This window comes from Terrapene carolina, unplaced genomic scaffold (assembly GCF_002925995.2).
Source record: "Terrapene carolina triunguis isolate 2854851 unplaced genomic scaffold, T_m_triunguis-2.0 Scaffold454, whole genome shotgun sequence".
NCBI lineage: Eukaryota > Metazoa > Chordata > Testudines > Emydidae > Terrapene > Terrapene triunguis.
In genome coordinates, this window is record NW_020664805.1 from 735,430 (window position 1) to 760,379 (window position 24,950).

The window sequence follows — 24,950 nt, forward strand, 5'->3', positions numbered from 1 at the left end:
GTGTGCATGTGAGGAGCTGGGAGCAAGAGGAGCTGAGAGTGAGAAGACATATTGCTGGAAGACTGAGGAATACAAGCATTATCAAACACCAGGAGAAAGGTCCTGTGGTGAGGATAAAGAAGGTGTTGGAAGGAGGCTATGTCTCCTGGGAGTTGTAGCTGTTGCGCAGCTGTACCAGGAGGCACTCTAGACAGCCGCAGTCCACAGGGCCCTGGGCTGGAACCTGGAGTAGAGGGTGGGCCCGGGTTTCCCCCAAACTTCCCAACTCCTGATCAGACTCAGGAGGAATTGACCTGGACTGTGGCTTCTACCAGAGGGGAAGGTCTCTGGGCTGTTTCCTGACCCACATGGTGAATCTGTGAGGTGAGAAAATCTGCCAATAAGTGCAGGACCCACCAAGGTAGAGGAGGAACTTTGTCACATTAGGTATATCTTTGTGTTGAGAACACTCATGAAAAATTTCAGCTTGGGGGGGAAAAATTTTTTTCTGAAGGTTAATAACTACCAAAACTAGAGGGGTTGTTTCTTTAACAACAATTATAACACTTAATGTAATCCTAAAATGGCCTTGAACCTATAGGGTCCAGAGTGACTGAGACAAATTGGAGGACTGGGCCAAAAGAAATCTGATGAGGTCAAGTGCAGAGTCCTGCACGTAGGATGAAATAATCCCATGCACCGCTACAGGCTGGGGACTGACTGGCTAAGCAGCAGTTCTGCAGAAAAGGACCTTGGGATTACAGTATACGAGAAGCTGGATATGAGTCAGCAGTGTGCCCTTGCTGTCAAGAAGGCTAATGGCATTTTGGGCTGCATTAGTAGGAGCACTGCCAGCAGATCGAGGGAAGTGATTATTCCCCTCTATTTGGCACTGGTGAGGCTACACCTGGAGTATTGCGTCCAGTTTTGGGCCCCTCACTATAGAAAGGATGTGGACAAATTGAAGAGTCCAGCAGAGGGCAATGAAAATGATTAGGGGGCTGGGCCACATGACTTACGAGAAGAGGTTGAGAGAACTGGGCTTGTTTAGCCTGCAGAAGAGAAGAGTGAGGGGGGATTTGATAGCAGCCTTCAACTACCTGAAGGGGGGTTCCAAAGAGGATGGAGCTCGGCTGTTCTCAGTGGTGGCAGATAATAGAACAAGGAGCAATGGTCTCAAGTTGCAGTGGGGGAGGTCTAGGTTGGATATTAGGAAAAACTATTTCACTAGGAGGGTGGTGAAGCACTGGAATGGATTACCTAGGGAGGTGGTGGAATCTCCATCCTTAGAGGTTTTTAAGGCCCGGCTTGACAAAGCCCTGGCTGGGATGATTTAGTTGGGGTTGGTCCTGCTTTGAGCAGGGAGTTGGACTAGATGACCTCCTCAGGTCTCTTCCAACCCTAATCTTCTATGATTCTATAAATGCTGCAAAGATGGGAATAGATGTTGCTCTGCAGTGCAAGCATAAACAGAAGCAGATGCATGGTCCAAGTAATTAAATGTAGAACTAGTCAGATATAGGCTTTTCCCCCTGCTAAAAATTTTGCATAAACTTTTAAAGACAATTGCTTCAGCAAACTTTTCCATGGAAAGTAAGATTCTGAGGAAAATCTGAAATCCAAAATATTTTGATTTGGAAGTGCTGCCGTGCTCCCATTCTCCTCCAAGGGCTGGGCTCCCTGGTCGGACATATCACATAATACACCTCTCCTCTCCTGGTGAAGGGGGGCAGCAGTACCAGGGGAGTTTAGTCATAGTGCATCATGGGAGATGTAGCTGAGCTGGGAAGCTCAGCCCATAGAGGAGAATGGGGACTTCCATGAGATAGCACAGTAGGATACCTGTATCAAAATGTTTCTGTTTTTTTGTGAAATAATCTAAGTTTTCCATGGAAAGTAGACAGTTTTTTTTTAAACACAAAAAATTCCATTTAATCAAAAACTCAATTTCCTATCAAAAACAGTTTAGATTAAAGCTTTTGACCAGCCATGGTTAAATGCTAGGTATGAATCTTTGCTTTGACTGTTAGCCCCCTAAGCACTCATCCCTTTCTCTCCAGTGTAATGTGTAAAAGATGGAAGTAGACCGAGTGGGCATGTCTGGGAAGACCTGGATTTAGTCACAATGTCATGATAAACTGGTGTTTAACCCTATATCTCACATTTGAGGCCGCACTTCTATGCGGAAATAACTTGGTAGCCATACTCCCGCGCTCTCATTAATACAGAATACATGTCCCCTGCACATCCTGTCCTGCTCATCTTTTTTACTTTGTATGTCTAGAAAGAACAATCAAATCAAGTATTACAATACACAAGGTTCAGAGAAATCTTTCCTCAATGAAACACAAAAATTGAATTAAATAGCGTGCATAAATTAAGAATACTAACCATCTCTCCAATTAATTGCTCAGTGTTTTGGAATAACACTAAGGTTTTGTGCAGGGCTGGATTAACCTTTTGTGGGCCCAGCGCCAAACGTATTTGTGGGCCCCCATGGAGGCAATGGAGCATGGCGTGGGGAGATCAGTTTTTGGAGCGAGGGGCCAGCCAGAGGCAATGGGGCATGGCAGGGGCAGCCCTGCTCCGCCCAATGCGAGGACACTATTTACAAACCAGCAGTTGCCAGATGCATAGTAGCCTGCCTGGCCCTGTGCTGCCAGCATGCCCCAACACATACACCTTCCCCACCCCCTCACAGCCCAGCCCCTCCCCCAATCCTCCGAGACCCACTTCCCCACACCCTGCCTCCCGGCCGCACTCACCAGCCTGCTGGGAGGCAATTGTGTCTGCCAGGCTGAGCTGGCAGTGTAGCCAGAGTCAGTCCCAGGGCTGGAAATCGCTCTGGCCCCTTGGGAGCGGCGTGATCAACCAGCCCAGGACCTGCCCTCGCCAGGGTCCCTCAAGATGCACTTGCCTGGAGGGGCCTAGCCAAGCCCTCCACACTGTCTCCCCCTCCACCTGGCTGAGATTGGCCAGGCTTCTGCCACAGTCCCAGGCAGCTCAGTTCCGGGGAGATAGGTGGGGCCCCTCAGGTGGTGGGAAGCAGAGTGTGCCCGGAGCCGGAAGTGCACTGGGCTCCAGCCAGGGGGCTGAGAGGAGCATGGGGGTGGGACCAGGGAGTGGAGAGGAGCCCTCAGCCAGCTGGCAGGAAGGCCAAGAGAAGCAAGTGGTGGGCAGGGGGAGCCAGTGGGGTCTCGGGGCACAGTGCAAGCAGAGCAGACCGGGGCCCCGTCTGAGCATGGGCCCAGCTCCATGGAGCCACTGTAAACCCGGCACTGCGTTTGTGTACAGGACCTTCCTTTTAGTGACACGGCCGTGCTGCCACAGCCGTGCTGCCACAGCCGTGCTGCCAAAAGGTGTGCAGTATAGCTGCTGTTTGTCGGCAGGAGAAAGATCTCCTGCTGACAAAAAAACATTCCGCCCCCTCCCCCCCTCGAGCAGCTGCGGCTTTGTCGGCAGGAGAGCATTCCTGCCGACAAAGCGCTGTTCACACTGGCGCTTTTATCAGTAAAAGTTTTGTCGTTCGGGGAGGTGGGGGGTTAAGTCAATGGGAGAGTTTCTCCCGTCGACCCAGCACTGTCTAGACAAGACAGTAAGTCGACCTAAGGTACGGCGACTCCAGCTACGTTATTCATGCAGCTGGAGTTGCGTAACTTAGGTCAACTTAACCCCGTAGTGTAGACTTAAGTGACATAAGACATAGTAAATACTAAGGGTCAGATCACCCTGGAGTGATGCGGATTTACATTAGCTGGGAATCTGACCCTAGAAGTCCAATCCAGCCAACCCTTTAGTTTCTTACAGTTTTATGTAAGTTACTTCAATGGGACTACTCACACAAGAAGTTTGTAGGACCAGGCCCTCACTGTGGTATAGTGTAGTTATCACAGCAGAATATCCTGTAGTACAGGAACACACATTGCAGTGTTCCTTTACCCCATACCTGCTGTGGACTGAATGGCAGTCCCTCCTGAAGAAACACCACTGAAGACTGAGCTGAAGCATGGCTCATCTGTTCTTTCAGTTTTGCATGTTCTTCCTGTGTGGCTGCAGGTTCCTGCACCATTTGTGCAGCAGTATTCTCTACAGGCTTGGTGGTGTGGATAGTATAAATAAATTCAGAAGACTGTGGCAGAGAACAGGCTATTGCTTGATCTGTTCCCACCATAAATGTAATATCAGAACCTACAGGTGTAAGAGGCTCCAGCTGGCTGGCATGACTTGAGGAAGGTGCATCATTATTCCCAGAATTAACTATCAATTGCTGGCCTGCATTAGGCTGTGGGGTTGGACACTGGTTCTCCACAGGTTCCACTTTCACCATCTCTAGCTTGGGGGATGAATGCATCTCATCTACAATCTGAAAGACAGCCTCTAGGTTTACTTCGGTCTTCTTGTTTTCATCAGCTGCATTGCATGGCCAGTTAGATGGCAAAAATTCAACTGGGTATGACGACTGCATTGGAGGATTCTGGGAAAACAAAATGCAGTGGACTGCAATCAGAAAAATATTACTACAATATTAGATATATTTAAAGTTTCTTAGGTTCATCAGTTCCAAGGCCAGAGGGGACAACAGAGCTTCCCCAAAATAATTCCTAGAGCACATCTTTAGAATAACATCCAATATTGATTTAAAAATTGTCAGTGATGGAGAAACAACCATGACCCTTGGTAAGTTGTTCCAATGCTTAATTACTTTTGCTGTTAAAAATTTACACTTTATATCCAGTCTGAATAGGTCTAGCTTCAAGACATTAGATCATGTTATATCTTTCTTTGCTAGAGTGAAGAGCCCATTATCAAATATTTGCTCCCCATGTAGGTACTTATAGACTAATCAAGTCATCCCTTCACCCTCTCCTTGTTAAGCTAAATAGGTTGAGCTCCTTGACTCTGTCACTATAATAAGCCATGTTTTCTAATCCTTAAACCATTCTCCGGCTCTTATCTGAACCATCACCAAATATTCTTCTTGAATTGTGAACAACAAAACTGGACACAGTTCTCTACCAGCAATCTCACCAGTGCCAGATTCAGAGGTAAAATAACTCTCTACTCCTACCTGAGATTTCCCTGTTTACACATTCAAGGAAACCATTAGCCCTTTTAGCTGCAGCACCAAACTAGGAGCTCATGTTCAACTGATTATCCACCTCAACCCCCAAATCTTTTTTAGTCGGTCCCCAGTCTGTAGTAGGATTCTTCCTTCCTAAGTGCAGGACTCTGCACTTGTCCTTCTTGAACCTTATCAAATTTCTTTTGGCCCAATCCTCCAATTTGTCTAGGTCACTCTGGACCCTATCCCTACCCTCCAGCGATCTACCTCTCCCATCAGCTTCATGTCATCTGCGAACTTGCTGATGGTGCAATTCATCCCATCATCCAAATCATTAATAAAGATGTTGAACAAAACCGGCCACAGGACCGACCCCTCAGGCACTCCACTTGATAATGGCTGCCAACTAGACATCAAGCCATTGATCACTACCCATTGAGCCCGGCAATCTAGCCAGCTTTCTATCCACCTTATAGTCCATTCATCCAATCCATACTTCTTTAACTTGCTGGCAAGAATACTGTGGGAGACCGTATCAAAAGCTTTGCTAAAGTCAAGATATACCACATCCACCGCTTTCCCCATATCCACAGAGCCAGTTATCTCATCATAGAAGGCAATCAGGTTGGTCAGGCATGACTTGCCCTTGGTGAAACCACGTTGACTGTTCCTTATCAACTTCCTCTCCACCAAGTGCTTCAAAATGGATTCCTTAAGGACCTACTCCATGATTTTGCTGGGGACTGAAGTAAGGCTGTAGTTCCCCAGGTTCTCTTTCTTCACTTTTTTTAAATATGGGCACTAGATTTGCCTTTTTCCAATCATCTGGGACCTCCCCCCTGATGGCCATGAATTTTCAAAGAGAATGGGCCAATGGCTCTGCAATCACATCAGCCAATTCCCTCAGCACCCTTAGATACATTAGATCTGGACCCATGGACTTGTGCATGTCCAGCTTTTCTAAATAGTCCTTAATCTGTTCTTTCATCACTGAGGGCTGCTCACCTCCTCCCCATACTGTGTTGCCCAGTGCAGCAGTCTGGGAGCTGACCTTGTCTGTGAAGACTGAGGCAAAAAAAGCATTGAGTACTTCAGCTTTTTCCACATCATGTGTCACTAGGTTGCCTCCCCCATTCAGTAAGGGTCCCACACTTTCCCTGACCACCTTCTTGTTGCTAACATACCTGTAGAAACCCTTCTTGTTACCCTTCACATCCCTTGCTAGCTGCAACTCCAACTGTGCCTTGGCCTTCCTGATTACACCCCTGCATGCTCGAGCAATATTTTTGTACTCCTCTCTAGTCATCTGTCCAAATTTCCACTTCTTGTAAGCTTCCTTTTTGAGTTTAAGCTCACTGAAGATTTCTCTGTTAAGCCAAGCTGGTCGCCTGCCATATTTGCTATTTTTTCTGCACTTCGGGATATTTGGTCCTGCGCCCTCAATAAGGATTCTTTAAAATACAGCCAGCTCTGCTGGACTCCTTTCCCCCTCATATTAGCCTCCCAGGGGATCCTGCCCATCAGTTCCCTAAGGGAGTCAAAGTCTGCTTTTCTGAAGTCCAGGGTCCGTATTTTGCTACTCTCCTTTCTTCCTTTTGTCAGGATCCTGAACTCAACCATCTCATGGTCACTGCTGCCTAGGTTGCCACCCACTTCTACTTCCCCTACCAATTCTTCCCTGTTTGTAAGCAGCAGGTCAAGAGGAGCACGGCCCCTAGTTGGTTCCTCCAGCACTTGTACCATGAAGTTGTCCCCAACTCTCTCCAAAAACTTCCTGGATTGTCTGTACATTGCTGTATTGCTCTCCCAGCATGTCAGGGTGATTGAAGTCCCCCATTAGAACCAGGGCCTGTGTTCTGGAAACTTCAGTTAGTTGTCCAAAGAAAGCCTCGTCTACGTCGTCCTTCTGATCCAGTGGTCTACAGCACACGCCCACCACGACATCACCCTTGTTGCTCTCTCCTCTAAACTTAACCCAAAGACTCTCAACAGGCTTTTCTCCAGTTTCATACGGGAGCTCTGAGCAATCATACCGCTCTTACATACAATGCAACTCCTCCACCTTTTCTCCCATACCTGTCCTTCCTGAACAGTTTATATCCATCCATGACAGTGCTCCAGTTATGTGAACTGCCCCATAAAGTTTCTGTTATTCCAATCACATCATAGTTCCTTGATCGTGCCAGGACTTCCAATTCTTCCTGCTTGTTTCCCAGGCTTCTTACATTCGTGTACATGCACCTAAGATAACTAGCCAATTGCCCTACTTTCTCAGTAGGGATCAGGAGGCTTCCCATCTTGTACCCTCGTCTTTGTGTTTCCTCCCGGTATCCCATTTACCTCTTGGCTTAGGTCACCATCCCCCGGCAAACCTAGTTTAAAGCCCTCCTCACTAGGTTAGCCAGCTTGCCTGCAAAGATGCTCTTCCCTCTCTTCATTAGGTGGATCCCATCTCTTCCTAGCAATCCTTCTTCCCGGAACAACATCCCATGGTCAAAGAATCCAAAGCCATATCTTTTATTACATTAAACCTAGGAATTTTGTTTGCCCCCAAATAAATAAGGATTTTCTTGTAGAAGTGTTTTCAGTAAAAATGTAATCCTAGGGAGAAGGATCATTTTCACCATTGTGATTCTACCAGTCCAGGATATCATCATCCTGACCCATGTTATCATTTTTTTTAGAAAGTATTTACAATAGTTGTTGTTTTTCATTCTGTACATTTTCCTAATGGGGTCCATATTGCATTCAAAGGACTTTTGAGATTTTCCCACCTAACAGAATTTAATATTTTAAAGCTATTTTGGGGTATCTTGGTTTAATTCAAGTGCTAGATGCCATCCTCACTAATACACAAATTAACAACTGATGTAACCTGGACCTACAGTCTTCCTACTTATCCTTGTCACCCTTTTCCCCTCCGGAAGTGTAAAGGTCCACTCTGAAAAGCTGTAGAACCAAGATCTCAGATCTTTGAATCCTTGTGGTCAGTGAACTCTAAGGTCTTGCTCTGGAAAGAATGCATCATACTTACAATTTAGGCTTGACGAACAATGGGGTAAGCTAAAGTTCTCTTACTCTCTATCCGCCCTAAAGCCAAAAGCGATCAGTATGGGACGAAATAGCTTCTTTCTTTTAAATTTTAGAATGGCCCAAAGATTTAGTCACCATAAGTCTAGCTGGAGGTGTCAGATACTTTTTTCAAGCACCAGTCATTGTTCTTGGTCTTTTGAAGACTTTTACAACCCTGTTTCAGCATCAGTGGAAAAATACAAAGGAGAGCATAGGCTCTTATATTTTTGAAAAAGACTTCTAACACATAAAATGAGAGAAACTTGATCCAGCATTCCAGGCATAATATAACCTCAGAAAAAACAAGGTATCATCTTGCACAAGTGATATGCAGGACAGGAAATATTGGACGAACAGTGTCAAACCTTGAGGACTGAAGTTGTCTTCATCACATTCTGTAAGTTTTTTGGAAACGGGTACTTGAGCACAGATAGGAGATACAAAATTCCACATAGCATCATTATACACAAAGTGTGAACAGAATATTAGGATATCATTATTAAAAAGACCCTTATTGTTATTTTAAAAAACTTAAGTGTGTGTGTGTCTGTGCCAAACAGATCCTTCTATTCAGCTAAATCCAAGATTTTTCACTAGACCACTGAAAGGCATATGTCCAATTTATGGACTACCACTGTACCAAATTTCAAGTTTCTACTTTCTCTATGAGATGGTAGAAGTAGTAGTTTTTTGTTGTTTTTTAAGGGGAAAAAAACACACCATACAACCAACAATTTTTGTCCTTCACTTCCTTCTAAAGAAGGAAATAAAAACCAAGAACCAGTAAAACTGTTTTTGCTTAAACGCCACAGGAATATTCTCCTCCAGGTAGAGAAAAACACTTTTCAGGCTGAAATTTTCTAGGTAAGTCAGACAAAGCTGTAAGAGATTGAAAACAGGCCTTTTGGAATGGAGATGCGCAGGCAATCATAATTCTATCTGTCACTAGGCCCAACAGGCCAGATTTCAAAGTATTTAGGCGCCTAAAGATGCAGATAGGTACCTAGTGGGATTTTCAAAAACACCTAAACTGGTTAGGTGCATAACCTGCTTAATCACTTTTAAAAAAATCCCAGTAGGCACCTGAATACCTTTGGAAAACCTGGCCCCCACAGCTATAATACCACCATGTGTACATAAACATTAGCAGTAGCTGGTAGTAACTCCTATATTTAGGGTGCATAACACTATCCATTATAAAAGAATCCTTGTAGACTTTTCAGGGTGGATTTGATTTAAATTAAATTGATTTTAATCATGATTTAAATCACTAGTCAGGAAGACTTGATTTAATCATGGATTTCTACATAAGTGTATTCTTGTTGGTTAACCTTAATACATATTCTTCACAACTCAGAGATAGATGTAGGTTTCATTTTTATAAGGTACACACTATACATTTTTAAAGTGATTTATTTTGAAAAAACTTTTCAGATTAGTTTTACAGCTATATCAGAAAATTAATGGATTGTTTGGTTATTTCATTTACCAAAGGTAACTGAAGCAGACATTTATGAAGTCATTGGGAGGTGAATTATCTCCAATTCAACAGGTTAATCAATAATATTTGGAGGATTTTCTTGCCATGCTGTATTAGGAGGAGAACATCACCAGACAGACATTTAAAATGTTTTATTTAACTAAAACAACAACGTTATGTATTCTGGATTTTTTTCATCAACAGGAAACATATTTTAACAAAACAAGCATATGAATTGTTGAATTTAGTTAAACATTCAAGTTTTTTTTTAAATCAGGTTTGTTTTTGTTAAAGTTGTTTAACTAAAATAGTTAAATGAAATATTCTTTTTAAAAAACAAATTAAATCGACTGTCAGCCAGGTCAACATGAGAAACTTAAAATATTGGCTTCTGCAGCTAACTCAGTCGCCTTCACCTTCTTTTTCCTGTTTGTTCATAATCTGGAAAAGAAAAACAAACTTGCTTGCTTTTTCAGGTCCCAAATGATCTCAATTTTTTAATGAATTAGTCCAAAGGAAGAAAATATTCTTTCTACACCGGCAGAAGAAGCTACTGCTGTTAAGTGAGATTATCACTTCAACAGTCTCTGAATCCAAGAGTTTCAGTGACTTCCACCAGTTCACTGATGTGACTTTCTTTAAAACAACAGCAGCAAACATGTATTTCTTGAATGGTTCACCCTTAGCTCTGAAGTTTATTATGGTTGGCATTATGGAGGATGATTGCTGGATGTCCATGTCATAGCCAACACCTCTTCAGCAGTTAAGGTTTGACCCTGGTACTGAGTATTGAAAATATTTGCAAGAAAATGACCTGGAGCCAGTGCTTGTCCCATTAGTTTTTTTTTATGCTTGTAATTTAACTGTCATTGCATATTTCTCTTTTTAAGATCTCACTCAGTTCCTTCCAAATTTCAACAGCATCAGCAATAAAACAGCTATTTCCCTGCATTTCGTTCAAGGCTATAGAAATAGGCTTTAGGGTACTCAGCATGTGTTCAACATTTCTCTTAAGCCCAATGTTGAGAACTTTGGCTGTGACAGTGCCATCTATTTTTTCACGATTTTGTTCGCAAACTCATCAGATTAGGCCAATTCTTGATAGTGCTCAAAACACTGAGTTCCATTGCATGTCTTGTGGGAGAGTTAGCTTGGTTCCTCCCACTTTTTTCAGAGCAGCTGCTGCAAAGTGGTTGTTACGGAAGTATTTTACAATTTCAACAACATTGGCCTTTATTTCTGGAACACTGAAGTCTTTGGCTAGGAGGTGCATCAAATGAGTACTGCAACTGTATGTTATTAGCTTGGGACTCTCTTCTAAATTTCTTCTCATCTTGGATACATTTGCAGCATTGTCTGTGACCAAGCTACATACTAGACATTTGAATTTTTTTTCAGTTTGTTATAGTTTTACTGCTACTTCTTGTAAGTATTCTGTTGTGTGTGAGCATTTCCTGATGTATCAATTGTTTCTGTAAGGAAGACATTCCCTTCTTCTGTTGTCACACAAGCACATACAACAGGATCATTGTGGACATTGCTCCACCCATCAAGACTCAGGTTAACAATTTTACCCTGTAGACCTTTTGCACACTGCTCAATTTCTCTTTCATACACTTTATCCAGCAATTTGCCAGTGACATCTGCTCTGTTGGGTGAACTATATCGTGGTCTTAATGACTGAACCATGTTAATGAAGTGTGGGTTCTCAATCATACGGAAAGGAGAGTTTGTTGCATAAACAAACCGGGCAAATTTTTTCATCAATTACCTCTTTTTTGTAATCTGCTGGTTCTTATCACAAACTTATCTATGGTTGTTTCTTCATGATGGAGATTTTTTCTTCTTTTTGCTCCAGGTGATAGCCACAGTATATGTGACATACATGATGTGACAAACACTATCATTGGCAGATAACTCTGAAACTATAGAAAATGGTGATCTTGAAGGTGGCTAGTCTTCAGAATCCTCTATGTTGAGGATGGAGTCTCCTAAACAAAATAAGTGAATGCAGTTATTTAATTATTACCATACTGCTCATTTAGTATTACTCATTGCATTCACTGACACTCACTACTACTTTAAAGGTGAAATTGTAAAAGGAAGATCTGCCTATTTCAGCTATTTATTTTTTTATCACAACTGCATCTAAAATGATAGTACCATAGAGTAACAACTATATTTTTTTGCTCAAACATGAGAATTCAAGAATAGTCCAGAAGGAAGACAGGCAGTCTTAAGAAAGAAGTATGAAATAAAAAAGTTTACCAACCTGAAGATCCTGCATTTTCAGACATGTTCCTTTCATCATCTTCAACACAGCTTCCTCCTGAGAAGGAACACTTCTCATGATGTTGTTTCATTCAGGCTACCAGACCTTGCATTTCTTTGTTGCACTGTTTGCATATTGCATGCATGCCTGTCTTACCCACAGGTAGAGGAACTTCATTACAATATTCCCAAACTGGGTCTCTTTTACGGCCTGCTGCTATTATAGGTTTTCCCCCTCCCCCATTCGACCACAGCTGGCACAGGAAATAAAGTCCCTACTGTTCTGAATCCATTCATTCTTTATTTATTTAAAAAAAACTTGAGATCACTGGCAACGGTGACTAGTAAATGGAAGCCCGGGTGTACAAAGGGTTTCATAACAGGGTGGAATTGGGGAGGAGGGAAGGACAAGGCCACATTGCTTATTGTAGCCACACTACAAATCAAAGCTGTTTGAATGACAGCCTTCTGTTACTTGGGCCATCCCCTGGAGTTGAGTGGCAGGATGCCCAGAGCATCCCTTCCCGCCCCCCGCACGTTCTTGGGCGTCTGAGTGAGGAGGATATGGAACTCGGTGAGGAGGGCAGGCGGTTACACAATGGCTGCAGCGGGGGTCTGTAATCCAGTTGCCTTTCCTGCAGCTCCTCCAGACGCCTCATCATGTCCATTTGCTCTCCCATTAGCCTCAGCATCTCTTCCTGCGTGTTACAATCACACTCACTGTATGCTTTCCTGGCCTCTGCCACTGAATGCCTCCATGCATTCAGCTGTGCCCTATCAGTGCGGGAGGATTGCATGAGCTCTGAAAACATGTCAGCGTGAGTGCGTTTTTTTCGCCTTCTAATCTGCGATAACCTCAGGGAAGGAGTTGATGCAGGGAGCATAGAAACATTAGCAGCTGCAGGGGGGAAAAAAGGGAGAGTAGACTTTACAGAAAATACGTTTCTGAGAACAAAAGGGAGACTCTTTCACAGTGAATCAAGCAATTCACAGCAGACAGCACATGTGTTTTTAGGTACAAGGTCGCATTTTGCCTTTTATATTGAGCGCCTGCTGGTATCGTGACACATCACACACAGCTGGGCAACAGAATTCAGTTTGCAAGCAGCCATGGTAAGCAAAAGGGTACGCGGGGTTAGCTTCTTCTGTGTTCATAACATATGGGAATGATTTCAAACTGCAGAACCCTCCTTTCCCATAGAAGCCAATGCCGGTTGTGTTTGCCATTTAAAGGAGGGACTCCGGTTTTGGGGTGGATGTGCAGCACACCCCTCCCCCCAGTGTAGTTATTCTCCAGGATGATCCCTTTTAGCCAAGCGCCAAAAGCCCAGCATGCCCGGGGTCTAATGTGTCGGGGATCACTAAACAGAGGGGATTACTGTTCTCTTACAAAACTTCCCCTATTTCAACCAGGTGACCATGAATGATATCACTCTCCTGAGGCTGACCCAGAAAGATAAAGACCGAATGTTACATGAATGCGACCAAAACCCAGGACCATTCGCTGCTATGCTTTGTGCTGCAATGATTCCAGACCATTTGCTACTGGCTTGGCGTGGTACCGTGGAGGACGAAATAAGGCAGCTCTCCCCAGAAACCTTCTGGAGGTACTCTGAAAGCCTTTGCAGGAGAGCTTCATGGAGATGTCCCTGGAGGATTCCCGCTCCATCCCCAGACACGTAAACAGACTTTTCCATTCAGCTGTACTGTCTGCGAATGCATCCCAATTGTTTAGAGCAAATCAAACATTAAACACAATTGCTTTTAACACCTGTAGTGTCATTACAAATGTGCACTCACCAGAGGTGCCTTCTCCGCCATCAGGGTCCGGGAACAATAGGTCCTGGGAGGGTATTGGCTACAGGGTGAGGAAAAGGTCCTGGCTGCCGGGAGAACGGATTCTCTGCTTGCCTGCTATGCATTCTCCTCCTCCTCCTCATCCACAAAATCTTCCTCCGTGTTACCTGAGGCTGCCAACTTGCAGGTGTCCACGGAGAGTGTTGGGGTACTGGTAGGGTCCTCCCCTAGAATGGCATGCAGCTGATCATAGAATCAGCATGTCTGGGGCTCTGACCTGGAGTGACTGTTTGCCTCCTTTGTCTTTTGGTAGGCTTGCCTGAGCTCCTAAATTTTCACACGGCACTGCTGTTCATCCCTGGTGTAGCCTCTCTCCACCATACCCTGTGTGATTTTGGCATAAATATCAGCATTTCTTCTGCTGGATCGAAGTTCTGCCTGCACAGATTCTTCTCCCCATACAGCAATCAGATCCAGTGTCTCCTGTTCACTCCATGCTGGAGCTCATTTGCGATTCTGGGACTGCATGGTCACCTGTTCTGCTGAGCTCGCACGCTGACCAAACAGGAAATGAAATTAAAAAGTTCCCGGTGCTTTTCCTATGTATCTGGCTAGTGCATCAGAGTTGAAAGTGCTGTCCAGAGCCATCACATTGGAGCACTCTGGGATAGCTCCCAGAGGCCAATACCATCGAACTGCACAGCGCTGCATCTCCACTACCCCAAATTCAACCCAGAAAGGTCGATTTTAGCGCTACTCCCCTCGTCAGGGAGGAGTACAGCAGTCGATTTTAAGAGATCTTTAGGTCGGCGGAACGGGGTTGGTTGTGTAGACGCATTCATTACAAAAATCCACCTAACGCGGCTAAATTTGACCTAACCTCATAGTGTAGACCTGGCCTACTTCTATATTGCTACCCATGATGTGATTAGCCAGTGCCTCTTTATACTCCTCCACCACTACATTAATCAGACCACAATTTGGCCATAAATTTCTGTAAGACCATCATGGGTATCATAGGCTGGGGGAGGCGCCTCTCCACGGCCGCGGCAGCTCCGGCTGGGTCAGGCCAGGCCAGGCGAGAGGCGCCTCTCCACGGCTGCAGCAGCTCCGGCCGGGCTGGGGAAGGGGCACGGCCCTTGATAGCCTGCAGCCGCGTGGCTTAGAGAGAAGTTAGGTCACATGGCTTCCTCTTGTTTCAACTTAGTGCACTCACCTGGAAATAGCTGCAGTGTGTGTAGGTTGAGGCTGTAGGACTGCCACAGCCACTAAGAGGATCTAGGTGAGCCGTAGGTGAGCAGCACTGTAACACAGCTGGAAAGAATCCAAACAGAAAAGTTATCAAATTTCTAGAACCTCTGTTCAGTGTAAAGAGTTCTACGTCCTACCCTGACAAAACATTTCAATATTGGCACTGCCAGCTCACTTCCAGAAATCTAGTATTACCTCCATAAGGGATTTAAAATATACAAGATTCACTTATATTATCTTAATAATAATGCTTATTCTATGTATTTAGGCTATCCAGAATCTATTGCTTTGGGTCTATGTCTGATGTGTGTCTCCTGAGAAGTCAATCACATGTGGGCAATGGACTATACCTTTAGGAAAAGTTAAGATGCTTAAGAAATCAGTAATGAATAATCATTATAGCTTTTAAGCAATTAGGAATACACAAAGTGAAGGACTGTCTTAAAACAGGCTTAGAAATACACTTGAGGCATTTAACAGAAGGCCTGAATAGTTAGCATGAGTGGTTGACACAAAGGTCATAAGATTTAGCAATATGTATCATGTTATAAACACAAACCACAATAACAAGAATCTGGGCTTAAAATAGCATATTATGTACTTTCTGGGTACACCTGGAAATTACATTGACATGTTGAAACCATTGTTAAATGTATTGATGCAAATTGGCCATACAAGAGGCAAGAACCCTAAAATTGGTCCCTGGAATACCAAACATGGGCAGAGGGCTGACACTTAATAAATTATGGTCCCAGACACACGTGAGTGTAAGGGAAAGGTATATTCCCAATTTAGCTGGGAAGGTTGGACTGTGGAAAGCTTAATACCAACCCCAGGGAAGATGGACTCCTTCTTCCTTTCCTCGTCGCAGACATGGGACTGAGTAAAGAGCCCCTTTCTCTTTCTTTCTCTCCCTCTCTGCTACTCTTCACAAACCTGACTGGTAGGAGAGTGCCACTCCAAAACAAGGACACAGAATTAACTGTGGACCTTCTGGGATGGTCTGAGCCAATGAACAGATGGGACAGGACAGGAAACAAGCCCAGGAAGATGTAGAGAGAGAACAAAGAAAGAGCTGAGAAGCAGCAGCTCTGAGCTGGGGCAGAGAGACACCAGGGCGCAGTGTCTGAATGAGGAGCTGCTTGAGAGCCAGCTGCTGCACTGGTGCTTGCAACTCTTATAGATGCACAGCCTGGAGCTGACAATTCAGCTGAGACTATACAGCAAGTCTGTATATACCAGTCTGAGCTGAACAATGTATACAAGCACCAGAGTGCACAGACAGGTTGGAGTGACCCAAGTGGGGAGGGGGGGAGGAGAAAGAGAGGGTTGCATTGGCATGGGGCAGAGAGTCTGTGTGTGTCTAGCCAAGTGTGTGTGGGGAGGGGGTGCAGGGGGGGTTATGTGCTACATGCTGTATCAGGGCAAGGAAGTCTGCATAACTCCTGCTAGAAATCCATACTTCAGTCTACTCCTGGCTTTGCCTGGGTTAGATAAAAGTGTTTTTCTATTGTTACCGTGGTGCTTGATCCAGGGATTAACTCTGACCTCCCCTAAGAGGGAGGTTTGGGGTTTGTTTAGAGGTGCATGGCTGGAACCTGGGATCACTTCCCCAACCCTGGGAATCCCCCACCTGACACAGGTGTTCCAGATTAGTTCAGTTCGAATTGGGGGGTTAGTGTAGACCAGGCCTAAGTCTTGTTTAATATGTATACATTAAAGTGCATTGCAGAAAAATAATTTGTTGATTTAAAATATCTTGATGAAAGGCAAATGCTAGACCCTTATCATACCTGTTGGGTAGTAGGTTTGGGAGTACTGTGCTGAAGGTGTGTAGTTGCTATATTTCTGGGAAGAAGTGGCCATTGTCTGCGGTCCTTGTTGTATGTGCATAGACGTGGCACTGGGTTGGAGAGTGTACGTGACCTCTGTTGGAAACCTCTGGAGTACAGGAAATGGAACCCCTTTGTCTGAAAATGTTGGGGAAGTCTCCACCTGCCCTGGAAGCATCCCAAGGGAGTTCTGCCATGTTCTGGGAGGGATTGGAGTCCGATCTGAACCTTTCGATGATAAAGTGCTGTGGTCGTGGGATGAAGCAGATATATAGGAGTAAGGAGATAAACTGTCTCGCCGAAAAGACCGATGAAACTGTCCTATTGTCAGTGCTCCTGCATTAAAAAGAAAATGTTTACTAGAATTACATGGTTATGAAATAAATAAAGGATCATAAAATATACTGTTCAATCCACACACAGATTGTATTTCACCATATGAAGATAAAGTAATATCTGGCTCTTAATGTTGCCAATGCAGCATTTCAATCCCTTGTTAAATAAATAAATAAATAAAAATCTTTCAGTAGCCAGTTCTCAGCCCCACAATGTGGAAAGTAGTTTTTTTGCACAGTAAGTCAGCAAACCAAATCTGAGTTACTTAGAATCTGCATTTTGGTAAGCCATATGGTATAGCAGACAAGCATGAAGTAATATGTCAGACAAGATGGAGTACAAGATTCCTAGGATGAGATTTTCAAAGCCACCTAAAAGAAGCCATTGGAAACTGGGTGTCCAAATCCTCTAGGCGGCTTTGACAATCTTACCTTAATTGCTTTATCACAAACTTTCTGATGGAAAGGACAGAGAAAAATCGAAAGAGTTAATAATAAACTCTAAACACTGGGCTTTAGATAATACAACACTCTGCTTCCATGTCTGACATCCCAGGTCTCTCGGTACCAGCCTTTTGCTCTCTGCAAGTAAGTTTTGGAAGCACAATCAGCACTGTAGAAAGGGAGAGCTGCAAACCACAACCTCTACTAACCAATCTAAGGAATTGATAGGAGGTGGTGATAGTGATACGTATTAAACATGACATGCAAAAGAGGAGATACTTATTTTATAACAGGCAGAGCTGGCAGCAATGCGACTACAGCTATGGTTGTCCAACGTTTCCCACTACAAAACCTTGTTTTCCTTTTTTTAAAAGCTTTGCTAAATTTAACCATTTAGGTAGAAATTTTCAATGGTGGGAGTCTGCCCCAGGCTGAATTTTTTGTAGAAAGTTTCCACAAAAACAGTTACATAAGAACAGCCATACAGGGCAGACCAAAGGTCTATCTAGCCAAGTATCCGGTCTTCTGACGATGGCCAATGCCAGGTGCCCCAGAGGGAATGAACAGAACAAGTAATCATCAAGTGATCCATCCCGTCGCCCATTCCCAGCTTCTGGCAAACAGAGGCTAGGGACACCATCCCTGTCTATCCCAGCTAATATCAATTGATGGACCTATCCGCCATGAACTTATCAGTTCTTTTTTGAACCCTGTTATAGTCTTGGCCTTCACAACATCCTCTGGCAAGGAGTTCCACAGGTTGACTGGGCATTGTGTGTGTGGGGGAAAAGCCTTCCTTTTGTTTGTTTCAAACCTGCTGTCTATTAGTTTCATTTGGTGACCCCTAGTTCTTGTGTTATGAGGAGTAAATAACACTTCCTTATTTACTTTCTCCACACCAGTCATGATTTTATAAACCTCTATCATATCCCTCCTTAGTCATCTCTTTTCCAAGCTGAAAAGTTCCAGTTTTATTAATCTCTCCTCATATAGCAGCTGTTCCATACCCCTAATCATTTTTGTTGCCCTTTTCTGAACCTTTTCCAATTCTAATATATCTTTTTTGAGATGGGGCGACCACATCTGCATGCAGTATTCAAGATGTGGGCGTACCATGGATTTATATAGAGGCAATATGATATTTTCTGTCTTATTATCTATCCCCTTTTTAATGATTCCCAACATTCTTTGTTAACTGCCGCTGCACACTGAGTGCATGTTTTCAGAGAATTATTCACAATGACTCCAAGATCTCTTTCTTGAGCGGTAACAGCTAATTCAGATCCCATCATTTTATATGTATAGTTGGGATTATGTTTTCCAATGTGCATTACTTTGCAGCATTGAATTTCATCTGCCATTTTGTTGCCCAGTCACCCAGTTTTGAGAGATCCTTTTGTAGCTCTTCGTAGTCTGCCTGGGACTTAACTATTTTAAGTAGTTTTGTATCATCTACAAATTTTGTCACCTCACTGTTTACCCCTTTTTTCAGATCATTTATGAATATGTGGCATAGGACTGGGCCCAATACAGACTCCTGTTGAACACCAATATTTACCTCTCTCCATTCTGAAAAATGACCATTTATTCCTACCTTTTGTTTCCTATCTTTTAACCAGTTACCAATCCATAAGAGGACCTTCCCTGTTATCCCATGACAGCTTACCTTACGTAAGAGCCTTTGGCGAGGGACCTTGTCAAAGGCTTTCTGAAAATCTAAACACACTATATCCATTGAATCCTTCTCCACATGCTTGTTGACCCCCTCAAAGAATTCTAGTAGATTGGTGAGGCATGATTTCCCTTTACAAAAACCATGTTGACTCTTCCCTAACAAATTAGGTTCATCTAAATGTCTGACAATTTTGATCTTTACCATAGTTTAAACCAGTTTGCCTGGTACTGAAGTCAGGCTTACCGGCCTCTAATTATTTGGATCACCTCTGGAGCCCTTTTTAAAAACTGGTGTCACTTTAGCTATCCTTCAGTCATTTGGTACAGAAGCTGATTTAAATGATAGGTTACAAACTACAGCTAGTAGTTCTGCAGTTTCACATTTGAGTTCCTTCACAACTCTTGGGTGAATACCATCTGGTCCTGGTGACTCATTACTATCTAGTTTATCAATTTGTTCCAAAACCTCCTCTAAGTCATTTACAAAAATGAGGACAGGAGGAAATGTACTAAGAATCTTAATTCAAGCAAAGCAAGTTTTTTGTTTAGAGCTTCTAGCGTGCCCAGGCTTTAATTTAGGAACTTGAAATTTGTTCAGGTGGAGGAATACCTTGAGGTAAGACAGGTGTTTTTTGTTGCCCCTATGAATATCCACCCAGACTTGTAGAATTATAAGACTCTGAAAAAACAGCTTGGAAAAAATATTTTAGTAGTAAGGATAGAAAAGAATGGGAGGATTTTAGCGATTGTCTGTGCCCTTTTATTATTTCTTTATGATGTACACAGAAAACCCAAGTAGTATTTATCCTGCTTATTTATTACCGGGGGGGGGGGGGGAATCAAGATTATCCAGCTTTGTCTTCCCTGTTTTTTCTGGAGGTGCTCTTGGAGAATCAGAGATGTGCAGTGGGAACTCTCTCAGTCCTTAGTTGAAAGGACAAGAGCACTCAACCCAGAAGTCATGGGCTTGATGCAGGAATTATGATGTGAAATTCCATGATGTATTATAGAGGAGGTCAGATTAGATGATTACAATGGTTCCTTCTATCTTTTAAATCTTTAACAAAGATCTTTTATGTTAAACAAAACAAAAATTAAACAAGAAGTTTGATTTAGGAGTTCCTTCCCTTCTCAAGTTTTACCTCCTGGGTATCTAAGGTGTTGTAATCCTAACAGTTTTCCAGTTGTCCATTGAGTCTTCCAGAAAACTGAAGAAGTTTTCAATTTATATTGTAAACCAAACCAAACAAAAAACTTCAACCAAAAGAAGTTCAAGCCTTCTTTGCACATCAAAACCACCCATTTTTTTCACCTTTGCCAGTCATCTTTGGGGGGGTGGAAAAAGCAAGAATTGGGGAGCTCTTCAAAACTTCACTTGAACAGCGAATAACTCCCTTTAGAAGATCTGAGGAAAATAAGATTTCTGATTCCTATTTGCTGACTGATTTCAAATCATATGTATGCCATTTAACCTCCACCTAACTCATTCATTCCTCTCAAGAAAATTATTTAGCTTTTATTTCTCCTTAAGAGATTTTGCAGAATTATTACTCCAGCATCTGTGTTCCTTAGCACAAAATGGCCATCACACTTCTAGCTACCATTCAGACCAACTCATGGAAGACAAGAGGTTGTACATGTGTACCTGGAACTTAGCAAGCATGACACACAATGCGTAAGAAAGAACAGAATCCAGATCCATCTGTGAAAGCTCTGCAGGGATAACAGTATAAAAACTTATTTTACTCCCTGATCCTGTAGATCCGTCTACATACGAGTAACTTTATGTACATGAGAAATGATCCTGAACCCAACGTCATATGCATAAAGCTACTCATGCTTATGGATATGATAAGGATTTTAGTCTGTAGACAGGTGTTTGAATACACAGAAACACCAATTGATAAAGTACAATTTTTATTTTCAGCACAGAAACACACTGGAGAAGGCTAAAACTGTTCAGATTGCCCAATCCACTATTCCCTCAAAACCACCACCGCTCTTTGCACAGGTTCTCCCAACTTCATGTAACTAACTAGCGGTCTAAACAACCATTCAGATGAGGGAGGCCAAACGCGTGTTGCTACCATCAGGCCGACTGCCCCAGTGTAAATATCTTGACCCACCTGGCCCTCCCCATGTTCCCCGTTGCTGAGCTGACACTCTCCATGCACCACCCCCAGCCTCACCGGGCTTCTCGGCCTTGGCGGGCCCCGGCGGCGACACGAGCGGGTCCCCGTGCAGCGAGGTGCTGAGCAGCCGCTGGAAGCGGTTGGGCGGGCGGCTGGTCACCTCCAGGCCGGCCGCGAGCTTGGCCTTGTTGGCACTGGTGAGTCGCTTGAGGTGGACGAGCAGGTCGGGGCGGTCGCGGCGGAAGTGCGGGCTGTGGAAGTGGTGCAGGGGCCCGGAGGAGCCGCCGCCCGCGGGCCCGGGCGCGGCCGAGGAGCCGCCCGGCGGGCCCAGCACCACCTTGCGGAAGCCGTACAGGTTGAGCTGCCGGATGAAGCTAGTGAAGTTGGTGGTCTTGAAGAGCTCGGCCGAGGCGGCCGCGCCCCCGTCGCCCCCCGGCCCCGCCCCAAGGCCCGGCCCGGCGCCCAGCAACTCGGCCTCGAAGAGCGGCTGGTCGATGAGCAGCCCCTCGCCGCGGGTGTCCCAGCGGATGGAGCGGAACCGCGGGCTGTTCACCAGGCGCCACAGCTTGGCCGGGAAGTTGTTGGGGTTGATGGGGGCGACCAGCAGAGGCTCCTCCATGGCTGGCAGGGGCCGAGGGGCGCGTCACGCCCAACCAACCGCCGCCGCGCGAGCTCAGCGGCCAACCGTGGCGGCCGCCAATCAGCGCCGGCCGCGAGGCCCAGCAGCCCTCGGCACGCGCCGGCCTCGCGCCTCGGCTGCCAGCGCCGGCCCCCAGCGCGCCACTCGCCGGGCTGTGCGCCGGGCCGCGGCAGCGCCCAGGGTGCTCTCGGAGCCCCGCCACACGCACAGGGAAAGGTATGGAGGAGCCAGAGGACGGGGAAGCGAGAGCGGAGGTGGGGGGCAGGGCGGCTGGGGTTGATGGGGAGGCAGCGCTGACGGCTCTGACCAGGTAGTTTGAGAGCTGGGGACTGGGTGGATTGGTTGGTTGCGGGGGGGGCTTGGTGGATTTGAGGTGCTGCTGGGGCATCCCCTGCTCGGGGCCGTGGGGTTTGGGTGCTGGGTTGGAGTGTGGCTGGGTGCTGTAGGGACTAAGGGCACCCCAGCTTTCAGTCCCCCACAACTGTGGGGCCAAAATTGCTGTAGTATCAGCACCCTGCTTCTTGCCAGGGCACAACCTGAGTTGCACGTAGCAGTTGACATAAAAGGCAATAAGAAGAGGTTCTGAAATAGGGTAGGAGCAAGAGAAGGCTGGAGGAAGGTGTAGGCCCACTACCTAGTGGGCAAAGAGCTAACAGAACAACACCAAGATGGGTAAACCTTTTAATGCTGATTTTACTTCTGATTTGCTAAAAGAGTTAATTGCGATGAGACGCTTAACACAGTTATTAACAACAAGGGGGAGAGAACAGGTTAAAGAATATTTAGATAGTTAGATGCATTGTACTCAACCAGCCCGCACAAAATTCATCCTGAGATATTTAAGGAGCAGCTGAATCAGTCTTGGAGGTATTAGTGATTATCTTCAAGACATAAAAGAGGATGGGGGAGGTCCCAGGAGACGGACAAACATAGTACCTGCCTTTAAAAAGGGGAACAAAGAGGACCCAGAGAATTATAAACCAGTCAGCCTAACTTTGAGACCTTGAAAAGTACTGGAACAAATTATTAAGGAAAAATAAAATTGTAAGTACTTAGCAAATAATAGTGATAAACAGTAGCTAACACGAATTTGTCAAGAACAAATCATGCTAATTCAAAAATTTCTTTTTTTACAGGGTTACTGGCCTAGTGCAGTGGTTTTCAAACTCTTTTTCTGGGGAAGAAAATTGTTGATGCCCACAGCCCAGTATAGCTGGGATGAGGAGTTTCGGGTGTGGGAGGGGCTCAGGGTTGGGATGGGGGCTGTGGGGTGGGGCTGGGAATGAGGGGCTCAGGGTGTGGGAGAGAGCTCTGGGCTGGTGCAGGGGGATGGGGTCAGGACTCTGTTCTGGGGGTGCAGGCGCTGGGCTGGGGCTGAGGGGTTTGGGGTGCAGGAGGGGCTCAGGGTTTGGAGGGCTCAGGGCTGGGGCAGGGGGTTGGGGTGCAGGAAGGGGTCAGGGCTCTGGGCTGTGGGTACAGGCTATGGGGTGGGGCCATGGGGTGGGACTGGGGATGAGCGGTTTGGGGGGCAGGAAGTTATTTTGGGGGGCTCAGGGCTGGGGCAGGGGGTTGGGGTGTGTGAGGGGGGCGGGGCTCTGGCTGGAGGTGCAGGTTCTGGGGTTGGGATGGGGATAAGGGATTTGGGGTATATGAAGGGGTTCCAGGTTTGAGGTAGACTCAGGGCTCTGGCTGGGGATGCATGCTCTGGGGTGAGGCTGGGGATAAGCGGTTTGGCGTACAGGAAGGAGTTTCAGGGCTGGGGCAGGGGATTGGGGCATTAACTTACCTCTGGTGGCTCCCGGTCAGTGGTGCAGAGGCAGGCTTCCTGCCTGTCCTGGCACCGCGGACTGCGCTGTGCCCTGGAAGTGGCCAACAGCAGGTCCAGCTCCTAGGCAGAGGCACGCGACTCTAGCCCGCAGGCACAGACACCCGCCTCCCCCAGTTCCCATTGGCCAATGGAAGTGCTGAGCCAGTGCTCGGGGCGGGGGGTAGCGCACGTAGTCCCGTGGCCCCCCTGCCTAGAAGACGGACCCACTACTGGCCGCTTCTGGGGTGCAGTTCAGTGTCGAAACAGGAAGGCACTAGCCTGCCTTAGCTGGGCAGCACCGCCGACGGGACTTCTAACGTCCCGGTCGGCGGTGCTGACCAGAGCAACCCAGTGCCTGACATGCCACCGCGACACAAAGTTTGAAAAACACTGGCCTAGTGGATGGAAGGGAGCAGTAGACATAGTATATCTTGATTTTAGTAAAGCTCTTGACACAGTCCCACACAACATTCTGTTAAGCAAACTCGAGTAATGTGGACTAGATAAAAATATTGTTAAGTGGGGGCACTACTGGTTGAAAAACCATACTCAAAGAGTAGTTATCAATTGTTTGCTGTCAAACTGGGAGGATGTATCTAGTAGGGGTTGTTCTGGTTCCACTACAATTTAATATTTTCATTAATGATTTGGATAATGGTGTGAACAGTATGCTTATAAAATACGTGGATGACACGAAACGGAGGGGTTGCACGCAGTTTGGAGGACATCACTGATGAAGTTTGCAGATGACGACAACTGGGGGAATTCTTTGCCAAAAAATTAAATTCTGTGTGCAATATTTTATTTTTTTACAAAATAACACAATATAATTGCTAGTTTCAATTATTTTGGTAATTTATTTCAAAATACTGTCAGCAAATATGTCTGTATCAATACAGACAAGAAAAAAGATTCCCCCAGGAGTAGAGAGTTAAAGAAATCGCTATGACCACCCAGTTCCTGTTTCTCTGTTATGCCTTTGTTAGGCACCTCCGTCTCGGTGTGTCACACATGCCAGCTGGGCACATCTTGAGGGAAAAATCTGCACCTCTGGTCTCTTAGTTGATTCTCGTTTTTTTTGCCCTGCCCCCGTAGGGTTACTATACAGAGGTTCCTAATAGGGGACACCGCTGGCGAGAGGGAGCTGGAGGGGAGGGATGCAATTGAAGGGGTG

The 24,950-nt window shown here is 45.4% G+C and overlaps 1 protein-coding gene across 1 annotated transcript in view; it reads right to left on the reverse strand.

Moving 5' to 3' along the window:
* The window catches only part of HSF5 (heat shock transcription factor 5), a 58,948-nt gene extending 37,000 nt beyond the window's left edge, over positions 1 to 21,948 (reverse strand). The window contains exons 1-4 of the mRNA XM_024217163.2: positions 21,387 to 21,948; positions 16,706 to 17,080; positions 14,878 to 14,975; positions 3,926 to 4,453 (exon numbers count right to left, since the gene is read on the reverse strand). Coding sequence (XP_024072931.2) covers positions 3,926 to 4,453; positions 14,878 to 14,975; positions 16,706 to 17,080; positions 21,387 to 21,948 — 1,563 coding nt within the window. The remainder of the gene's footprint in view (positions 1 to 3,925; positions 4,454 to 14,877; positions 14,976 to 16,705; positions 17,081 to 21,386) is intronic.
* Positions 21,949 to 24,950: the final 3,002 nt, after the last annotated feature.